Source organism: Siphateles boraxobius, unplaced genomic scaffold (assembly GCF_051911475.1).
Source record: "Siphateles boraxobius isolate OS27281-9 unplaced genomic scaffold, OSU_SipBor_1 130, whole genome shotgun sequence".
Classification (NCBI taxonomy): Eukaryota; Metazoa; Chordata; class Actinopteri; order Cypriniformes; family Leuciscidae; genus Siphateles; species Siphateles boraxobius.
The window spans coordinates 6,260,575-6,271,816 of NW_027508734.1; the positions used below are offsets into that span (position 1 = coordinate 6,260,575).

An 11,242-nucleotide genomic window follows, 5' to 3' on the forward strand; every position below is an offset into this window, starting at 1 on the left:
CAGGGAACAGCCCTTCCTGCCCAAAAACAAACCCTATAATAAGCAGCCACATATATCAGCGTAACACGCGACTACACTCAATGACCTAGAATGCAGTCAAAAGTCAAGTCTAAATTCGTCCTATTATTCGACTGCCCCAGTATCAAGAGTAAAGTGTGCAGGAGGAATGAGAAGACAGGGAATGATATGAGAAGTCTGCGTCACCCATGTGCTGCCTTAACCTAATTAGCCTAAATGTGTGTCCAGAGGCAGGTTTGAACAGGAACATGTGACAATAAACAGTGGCTCTGAGGAGTTTAAGCAGTGTTAGTAGAGTGTATTAGTATTAATTTAAGTGTATTAAAGAGGACTCATTATGATTTTTTTACATTCAACTTTCTTTAGTGTGTGATGTTGCTTTTTGATCATGAAAAAGGTCTGCAATGTCCCTCCAGCGAGAGTTATTCTCTATATTAGTGTCACAAACGCCTCCATTGTAGTCTTGAGTTTTCTTTCAGGAACGAACACGTCACAATATTCCTCATTTAAATAATTCCCACCCAAGGCATACGCAGAATAAAGTGACAAGGCCTGGTTAGTAGTTAGTGCTGGGCGGTATACCGGTATATCATTTTGTAATGATATTAATTTTGAATATACCGCCATACCGATTTATTTAATTACACAACGTTCGGAACGAACGTTACGCTGCGCGACACTGTTTCAGACGGACCCTTTACAATGTTGCACTTCTAAGCAGCGACTGCGAGGCGATGGTAAACAACAGTGCTCTGGTGTTACGTTACAAGGAAGATGGATGCTGCGGAACTATGGCGTTATTTTCCTGTCAAATGTCGAGAGCGCATTATTGTAGCGCGAAAGTACATTGATATAATGCGCGAGCACGAATTTCTCTGCTCGCGCGCGGAATATAATGTGCCGCGCTCTCAGATACACGCTGCTCTTGTTAAAATAGGTCTATTTTCTCGCTCAGAGAATCCTACACTTAAAACCTGTTCAGTGCAATAGCGAATCTCTCCTCTTCCCCAGCTAACAATTTTAGGTTATAAGAACGTTTTCATAACGTTCCCATTAAGTTATAAAAACGTTAACGTTATTTCTGAATGTTCTAGGAACATTCAAAATGTCCAGTTTTTTAGACGTTGTATTAACGTTATTTCTTGGTTATAAGAACTTATTCAAAACGTTATAAGAACGTTCAATTCTCCCGTTATATAAACGTTGTATTAACGTTCTTGCTTGGTTATAAGAACATCATTCAAACGTCATTAGAACGTACAAATCTCCCGTTATATAAACGTTGTATTAACGTTATTTCCTGGTTATAAGAACGTTATTAGAACGTTAAGAAATAACAATTTTAGGTTATATTGGGCGCTATTCTATTCTACAATATTAACTAATGACAGTAAAATAGACCATCCTAAGTCAATTACTGCAGTAATTCCTCTTTCAACCAGTAGAAAATGCTTTGAACACCTGATTATGCATGAAAAAAAAACCGTCATAAACCGGAAAACCGTCATAATTTTGAAAAAAAACGTGATATTAATTTTTGGTCAAACACTATTAGTAGTGTGTTGAAACTCGCGATTATGGTAAGGGGCGGGTCATTTCCCAAACACGCTCGAAGAGCTTGACCAATCACAACACAAAACACTGCCGACCAATCAGAGTACACTGTGCTTTTCACAAGGAGGGGCTTCAGAGACAGGAACTAAACAGAGCGTTACTGACGGACTGGTAAGAGACGAGATGCAACAATGGAGAATATGTGAAAAATAATGTGCATTCAAGAATGAAAACCTATTGTAGTAGACCCCAAAATCAAGCCTTTGTAAAAGGGCATAATAGGCAATAATAGTTAAATAATCTTTAATTGATGCAGCCATTCAGGTATTACCAGTATTGAAACCAGACCATTCCTTTAATCTGATACCTTAAGTGGGATCCATATAGAAGATTCGAGATGTCTTTAAATGGACCTACATTTTGCCCTTTGTTGATCTTGCTCATACAAACTGAACAAATATTCTGGAGCTTAAGGCGATCTGCTATTAGATCACCAGGGGGTTCAGTCTGACTCAATAAATGAGATCACACTAGTGGTTGTGGGTAACTGGGTCAGTGCTTCAGATGTGCATGTTAAAGGCCTACTGGAGCAGCAAGTCCCAAAATGAACCGAAACACCCTTCATCAATATTCATACATTCACTTTGGACTCAATTTCGGAGGCGTGAATAATGAGAAACACAACCCTTGAAATGCAGACCCTGTAACCCACATCTGATCAAACACTTGCTCATGTGCACAGCTTGCTCACCTGGGCCCGACTTACCTCTCCCTTCATCATCCTCACCCTCGCCATCCACCAGCCGCAGGGTTCCTGCTCGTTGGCTCTGGAGTAAACCTGTGGGAGAAAGAATCTGTGTAAGGAAAGCACTGAAAGAAATGGACATTGTAAGTGTGTGTGAAAGCAGGAAATTAATTAGTATTTGTTTGCATGGTAAAAGGAGTGTGTTGCAGGATAGAGAGGGGGGGAAAGACACCGATTTCTTAAACGAAAGACACCAATACCTAGATTAGGATGCCCAATATATATTATAAAATAATGATAGCAATTAAGATGTAGATACATTTGCAGAACAACTTATTTTACACAATATATTTACCAAATAACTTAGTACTTGAAAACCAAAAATGCATTATTCATTGAGACTGTTGATGGTAGAAGAAGAATCTGTTAATCCGTCAAATTGGCAATTTCAAAGTGGCTGCTGGCTGGTGAGGTGCACGGTATTAAAATTCTGGCTGATACCAATAAACAGATCATTATTTACTTATGACCAATAACACTTATAACAGAAATAGTAGATAATGAAATTCTATATTATTTTATAATAATATAGATTCAATAAAACATTCAAATTAAAATATATTTTTTAAATGATACAAGGCATCACAAACATTAATTTCAGCCAATACCAGATATTGGAACAAATATAAGATGGGCATATCAAATATCGTCATGTTCTGCAATTTAAAGGGGTCCATGACATGGATTTTTTATTATTCATTCTATTTGTTTTATTTTAACATTTTCCTTGAGGTTCACTTTTAATGTTAATAAAGGTTTTTGCACACACACATAAAAAACAAATATACATGGAGAAAAACGATTTATTTTTAACATTCATTCTGATCCTGTCTGCATGATCCGTTTTTAAAGGGCGGCACCTTTAAGGCTTTTTAGTAAACGGCCACTGTTATCATTCGCTAATGTCATTCCATAGGAAACAGTATCAACGCCAAAGTGGTTTGAAACCACGTTAATAACATTACAAATCAATGTATTTGCCCGTGTGACGTCACAGATCCCGCAATATCAAAAATAACCGTTTTGGAGCTTGATTGAATAAATGCTTTGTTTATAATGAGGACGTTATAAGCCATGAAACTTGCATGAAGTTTTAATGGTTCAAAGACCTCTTACATGTCAAAAGCAAATTTGATTATGTCATGACCCCTTTAAGTTACACAGGTGTTGCAGTGAAAATATTTTGTACATAGTGATGAAAAGACAGGAGATGTATAAATCAGAATGAACAACGTTAACACTCTTAAAGACAACATGAAATCAAAATTGATAAATATATTATTTAGTACACACCATTCTAAAGAAAAAAAAATGATTTTTAGAATCAAAATATAACAACTTTTGTCACCTCTGAAATTACTTTTCTGCTAACATAAAGGTTGCATGGGCATCCAATCAAATCCAATGGATAAAATCTCATAAATAAAGCCCCTTTATACATAATTTCCAGCGTTTATCTCCGAAGTACGTCATCTTACTAAAGTTAAATGTGTTGTAAAGGCGTTTCATGTTGTCTTTAAAGAATGACCTGTGTTTAGTGCAAAGGAAAGTAAATGTAAGATGAGAGTCTGATACATGTTTTGTAAGCAGAGTATTTCAAAGGGCTATTTCTCCAGTGATGATTCATGTGGGGGCTTTTTTTTCAGGGTGATGATTTGAGGAGTGCTCCTGGGGTTTCAGTGAATGTATCCCTACCTCCACCTCATCTCCCTCACAAATGTCCTTGTGGTAATCGGTTGGGGGTGGCAACCTCACGTCACTGAACGGCAGCTGTCTCTCCGGTTGCCAACTTGTCGAAAAAAGACACACACACACACACGGAGCTGTCAGTCAGCTTTCTAATGACAGGTACAACTCTAGTTTCATTTCTTTGACGCCCCACCCCCAAAAACCCTGCCCTCACAAACCCGACCGAAAGAGAGAAACAGCACAGTTTAATGGTATACGTTTCCTCTGGCAGATGTCAGTGTCAATTTAGTATAACTCTAGTGGAGGAGTAAATGTGCGAGGAGGAGGGGTGTCGACACTGAGATTTAAGGGTTCAAAATGCACATGTAACGTTTACAACTTTGAATAAGTCACTCTTAAATTAAAACAAAAATGCCATGAACACTAGCAGTTTAACGAAAAACCTTACAGTCTCAAACCGTTTGACCATCTCAGCTAAACTCAAGTTAGTTAGACACCAATATACACAAATCTAATAAAATCCAAAGCACATGGTATTAGAGAGATGGTAGCGCCCCTGGTTGGCCAAGGGTCAGCAGAACCATCCTAAGAATGGCAGGGCTACCGTCCCACACTCCCCTGCCTGCAGACCTCACCAGGCTATTTATGGATCTCAGTCCACCCGAAATGGGGGAGTGAGAGAAGAAAAAAGACAGATAAAGATGGGAGGAGTAGGGTGACATGGGGGGGGGGAAGAGGGAAGGAGAACTATAAAGAGCTGTCTGACAGATGCCCGAGAGAGTTAGCACAGGTTCTGGAGCACATGGCTAAAGGAAAAGTGGAAGTGATCTATCAGTTAAGCGCCAAAGAAAACAAGCTGATAGTGAGATGTGCCAAATCAGATAAGACCCCATCTTACATGCATTTAAATAGATTGATATGCTTGTACGTTCATACTAGAATGAAATTAACAAATAAAATAATGGAGATCACAAGTGTCAATTTTTTTTTAAAGATGTCTACAAATTACAAGTTTGGGGTACTCTTTTCAAATGTTTTTGAAAGAAGCCTCCTATGCTCACCAAGGTTGCATTTATTGGATCAAAAATACAGTAAAACAGTAATATTGTGAAATATGATTACAATTTGACATGTTTAAAATTATTTTAAAATGTAAATCGTTCCTGTGATCAAAGCTGATTTTCAGCATCATTACTCATCTCACGTGACCCTTCAGAAATCATAATAGGATGATTCGCTGCTCAATTAGCCTAACATTTCTTATTATAACAATGTTAAAAACCGTTGTTCTGCTTAATAAAGTTAAAAAGAACAGCACTTATTTAAACTTGAGATTTTATAACATTACAAATTTTTTTACTGTCACTTTTTGATCAAATTTAACACATCATTGCTTACTAAAATTAGTTAAAATAAATAAATAAAAACGCAACGACCCCAAACTTTTGAACAGTAGTGTGCCTTTATATATTTTATATAAATATTTCAAGATACCTGGTAACAGGGCAGCCTACAGTACCATTGCTAAGCCACTTTTAAAGACCCCAGAGATACATACACTGCATTTAAACAGGGTAAAGCTCTCCTCGGCTAACTTTATATTTGTGTTGGTTGTGTAGGTGGCAGAGAGTGAACACTCAAGCAAATCCTCGTCAAAGGCTTTGGGAAAGAGCATGGAAAACCTCGGCCAACTTACTTGTTTTCAAAGACTATTGTGAGGGAGTCTTCGTGTACATCTTTGATGAAACCCTAAAAAAAGAAGAGAAAATATGATCAGCACCACTGTTCTCCATGGTACCAAGTACCTGTTGTTTAGGGAGTTACATTTGCTAACAAAACCAGTGTGAGACACAAACGTGATGCAAAACCATGTGCTGTTATTCATTGATGGATTAGATCACTTCAAAATGAAAATTGTGTCATTTACTCACTCTCAAGTTGTTTCAAACCTGTATCTCTCTTTCGTCTGCTGAACACAGAAGAGGTTGTTTTGAAGAATGTCGCTAACCAAACATTTGATGTTCCCCATTGACTTTCATAATATTTTTTTTCCTACTATGGAAGTCAATGGGGAACATCAACTGTCTGGTAACCGACATTCTTCAAAATATCTTCTTTTGTGTCTCACAGAAGAAAGAAATTCATACAGGTTTGAAACAACTTGAGGGAGAGTAAATGACGACAGAATTTGCATTTTGAAGGGAACTAATTCTTTAAGTTGATAAAGCAACATGTGCCACAAACATGGCCACAAGCACGTCACAGGTGTAGCATGTGAGAGCTTGTGAATGCGAGACGTAATAGGGGTGTTGGAGGGAGGCACCCAGAGTCCCCTCCTCAAAATCTGTTCCTCATCCATCACTCCTCCTACCTCCACAAATCTGTCCGAGCTGCCATAAAACAATTTACTCCAGTCGCCACCCCCATCACAGCTTAGCTTCATACAGACAATGCCTAATATGGGACGGGGATGTAACCGTATGTAACCTGCTTGGAAGAGACTGGCTGGTTTCAGAAAAACTAGCTCAAGTGCATATATGCACACCTATTTTAGAGTCACAAGACACATGAATTCACACACACGCGACTAATGGATGAATCTGCACTCTCGCGGCTGCCAAATCCACATTATCCAACTGAGAGAGACATGCAGTATTTCTTTCTGTATGTCAGTCTATAGGGCAAGAAAGCACCGAACCAGTAAAAAAGTGTGAATCTAAAATCATGTACAATAACCAGCTCTATTTATGAGCTATTAAATCCCTGCTTACAAGTCAGCAAAATCTGAAAAGCAACGGGGCAGGCTTTTAATATAGACTGTCCCGTGTTGAAGCCATTCCAACATACTAGATTGTGAAGTTACATATTCCTATGTCTGCTGCCCGCTTGAGAGGCACGGAGGCTTACGTTAGGGTGGTCGTTCTGGGAATGTGACACTACAGACTGCAAGGACCCAACAGGACGAGTGGCAGATAACTGATCCATGACGGAGACCTCCATTCATTCTCAGATTGGGGAACCTCGTAGAAACTTTGAAGTTAAACTGCATATCTAAAAGAAATGACTTTCTTATTTTAAACTTCTTAGGTCTTATAAAAAGACTGTTACTCTGGGAAAAACAAAACCCTGCTTGACAACAAAACTGAAAATACATATTTCAAGACATGCAAAAGTTGTAATCTGCACATATCAGTTGCATTGATCACGCCTCTGGATATTACGGCAGACTTTCCCCTTCAATTGCCCAAGGAGTTAAAAAAATATGCTAAAGACTTTTCTACTCATAACCTGCTTACAAAAGCAAGACTTCGGAAACAGGTAGTTGCACTCCAAGGGCATCTTAAATCCCAGAACATTAGGGAAAGTGGCGAGAGACACTTGTTTTTTTGGATTACGTGTTAAACAGTGCTAACTGTTATATACAAAACAGAGGCGGGACTAAATTGGCAAGAATTCCTCTATTACATAACAACATGATGGGTCACGGAAGGGAAAAGTAATGCATGCAAAAGACTGTGATTTTGCCAATCCTATAAGATAACTAACAAATCACACTGTACGACATGGATCTAATAATCTTGGGAACGACGTGCATGTAGACTTTATGATGATGACATCTGTTGAATCGTAGGCTACGACGCAAGTTAATATAGAAGAATAAAACTTCATCAGCATGAGCTAGTGGTGAACAAACAGAGCAGGATAAATCAAACTTTGGCAATTGTGGTTTTGATGTGCTCTAAAAAAAAAAAAAGAGGACGTGAAAGAGGAGAATATGGTGTGATCATGGCTCAGGAAAATGCCAGGCCAATCTTGCAAATGGAGCTTGAGGTAAATAGTTGATCAATACACCATTTCATGTTGAATTTTCATTGGCTAGTCAGTACACGAGTGTCATAGCAGCAAACACGCACAGAGATGATCGTGCTAAATTGACAGGAAATTATCCCAGGCTATCTTTGGTTTCAAGACTGTGACGACGGCCGTCTTTGAGCCTCTCTCACCGACGCCGTACGACGTAGATCCACCGTTTTGGTCATATTTAATTTGGGACAACCCAAAATCATACAAGGTGTACCGGGCATAAAGAGAGAAAGGGGTAAGACCAGATAGGAGTGTATTAGTAATAGTGGTGGGGGGTTGTAGAGTGTTGGGTGTCAGCAGAGAGAGAGAGAGAGAGAGATCACCTGTTCCTCTCGCACCTGCTTCGGCCCCTCAGAGTTTTACAGCTTGAAACAGGCGTCACTGTCAGCTTTCCACTAAACATTATATCCTTATATATTACCTATGGAATAATACGCCCATAATACAACAACAAAAAATGCTTCATATGGTCTGTTCCATCAGGGTCGGGCTCTGTTGAGTTCACTTCCGCAGAGATGGATGAAATCACTGAAACATTTGTGTGACTTCGCAGCTGCAGTTTGATAAAACTGGAGGGTCACAATACCCAAATACCTCTCGATTGGTCAGAGGAGCCGTTCATCACCTTGGACCGATCTCAACTCAACCTGAATGAATTCATAGGCAACAGCAGTTCTGGAACGAGTCTTTGGTCCAAACAGCCCATTCGGTTAACGCAACACTTTCTTTTGTCACAAAAGCTGAACTGAGTGGTTCTCACAGCCTAACCTGAACTCAAGCGGATCAAAGAGGACAGGCTTGTGAAAAACACAATATAAGGGCGACACTTGATTCCCCGGTTTCACAGACAAGGTTTAAGATGAGTCCCAGACTAGCCTTTTTAACTGAAATCAACTTGCACACTGATATATCTTAAAAAATGTCAGTGCCATTGTTTTGTCTCATGCTTTTTTTTCTAAGGCACGTTAATAAAAGATACTTAGATGTCCAAATTGAGCTAAGGCTTAATCCTAGCTTAATCTAAGCCCCGTCTGTGAAACCAGGCCCATATGTATAAAAAAATATATAAAAAAACAAATGGCCTTAGTCTTAATGGCATAGTTTATCCGAAAATGAAAACTCATTTTGGAAGAATGAGGACGTCAGAATTATTCACTTTATTGCCTGGGAAAAAAAAGATGCAATGACTGTGAATAACACTGTCATACCCTAACATCTCCTTTTTTGGCCCACAGAAGAAAGTAAGGTTTTGGTACAACATGAGGATGATAAATGATGACAAATTTCATTTTTGGGCCAACTATCCCTTCGAGCACTGATGGAGTGTCCCATCATCCCCCGGTTTCACAGACAAAGCTAAGACTACAATGCATGTTTGAGCTGTTTCAACTGAAAGCGACATGCACTGACATTTCTTAAAATATGCCATTCACACCAATGTTTATCAAAGCTACTTAAATGTCCTAATTGAACTTAATCCTGGCTTAATCTAAGCCCTGTCTGTGAAACCAGGCCCATGTGTCTCAAAACAAAGTGAGCCACCCATCCTCGTAGGAAATAGCCTGTGATGACCAGAAGTGCTGTCTAGGTAGGGCAGCTCACTAGATTTTGAGACACTACCATTGGCTTCTCATCAACAGACTCATTAGCTAACCTGCTAACAGGACTCCGTGGTTCCCCTGTTTACCAGCTAAGAAATACAACAAACAATCAATCCAAAACAGGCCGATGACTAGCGAGCGAGCTGGTCCAAAACATCACAGCACATCTCGGGCCTCTTTGAAAGTGCTACACATCACTGCATCCCACCTGAGCTGTCCCGACTCGTTCGTGAATGCGTACACTTGACCGTTATGGCTTCATATTGTTGTTTAAAATGAGGTTACCTTGTAGAAGGCCCCGTTGGAGCCGCGCACCTCCACAGCCAACCCGTCCATGTTGGTCGGCGAGTCCCCACGACTGAGCCTTTCTTTAGGCGCTCCTAAAGCGAGCGAGTCCGGTACCACCCCCAGCTTCACGGGCCTTTCGCCGTTCTCCGGCCGCTTGTGTGTGTCCAGTGTTTCGGGTGAAAGAGGGGGGCAAAGGTTACGGGGGAGCACAGGAGTCACAGGAAGGGGTTCAGCTCCAACACCCTTTCCAGCGGGGCAAATCAACTCAATGACTGCTGGCTAAAGCGCGAGAAAAGCTCGCGGTATTACAGTTAGAAACGGGTTGGATTGATGTTGTCTGATGACGAGTGTTAGCACAACAGCTAGCGCAGCCGTTGATCAACGGTCACCGACGCCTTCTGGCACTTGAACTCACGGTTCCTTGCATATGATTTTCGTGAGAATCCTTTCTACTACGTCTGAAAACGCCGTTGATTGGGACGTTTGTTCTTTAATAAGACTGTAGTGCTGCTGTGCTGCTTCACCTTTCCCCTCCAACACACGCCGTCAGAGTGGAGCAGCAAGACTGTCTGTGAATGACCCCGAAATCCCCTCCCCTCTCCACTCTAGCCACGCCCATTGTAGAGTTTGTGGTCGTGATTGGTCTACTGAACTGCCACTCACGCACAGTCGTGCGCCGTGATTGGTGGAATTTTCGGGGGCCGGTCGACGCGGACCCAGTGCTCGCGGATCCTCGTTCGCCGGGTTTGTCTTATTAGCGCCAGTGTAGTTAGTTGCTATATTTGGCTGGCTCTGGTTTTTGACTGATTCACAAAAACTGATATGTAGATACAGGTCATGTAAGGACCCCAGTTTTAAGCCTACCTCAGGGAAAATATGATAATGTTTGTTAAACATGATGAGGCAATGCGAGATGCTCAGGGACCTTTTATAACACCCTATAGGCTACAACCACATGATAATTAACCAAATGTAGTAGGTCTACTCATTTTAAAACACACTTTGAAGGCTTTGGTGAATTGGGCAAAACTGATTGATTTTGTATTTTAAACATTTAAAATATCCATTGTATTTCTTTTTGAATTAGGACTCATCTAAAATGTTACTTGAAACTGCTGCTTTTTATTACCAGTGTATTGCAATATTTGAAATAATTCATGGCAACATTAAAACACCATGGAATATGTAATCAAATGCCATAACCACTTAACTATATTCTTACAATACCCTTTTAACAGTTTTGGATAGTTTAAATCTTACAAAAGAATATTTGATAAAAGGAAACAAAAGTAAATTGTCTGGGATAGGCCATTTAACAACAAACATGGAAGGTGTGAACTGTTCGACTAATTGATGTGCGAGGAATGACACGTCAAACAGTTTGACCAAATGAGAGGGTGAGGAACTCAGGAGGGGGTTGACG

At 40.1% G+C, this 11,242-nt stretch overlaps 1 protein-coding gene across 2 annotated transcripts in view; it reads right to left on the minus strand.

The window, feature by feature from the left end:
- Positions 1-10,441, minus strand: part of fxr2 (FMR1 autosomal homolog 2) — a 36,613-nt gene extending 26,172 nt beyond the window's left edge. For both annotated transcript variants that reach the window (XM_077227557.1, XM_077227556.1), the window contains exons 1-4: positions 9,817-10,441; positions 5,763-5,815; positions 4,073-4,166; positions 2,339-2,410 (exon numbers count right to left, since the gene is read on the minus strand). In XM_077227557.1, the coding sequence (XP_077083672.1) occupies positions 2,339-2,410; positions 4,073-4,166; positions 5,763-5,815; positions 9,817-9,867 (270 nt within the window). In that variant the 5' untranslated portion in view covers positions 9,868-10,441. The remainder of the gene's footprint in view (positions 1-2,338; positions 2,411-4,072; positions 4,167-5,762; positions 5,816-9,816) is intronic.
- Between the last annotated feature and the right edge of the window lie 801 nt (positions 10,442-11,242).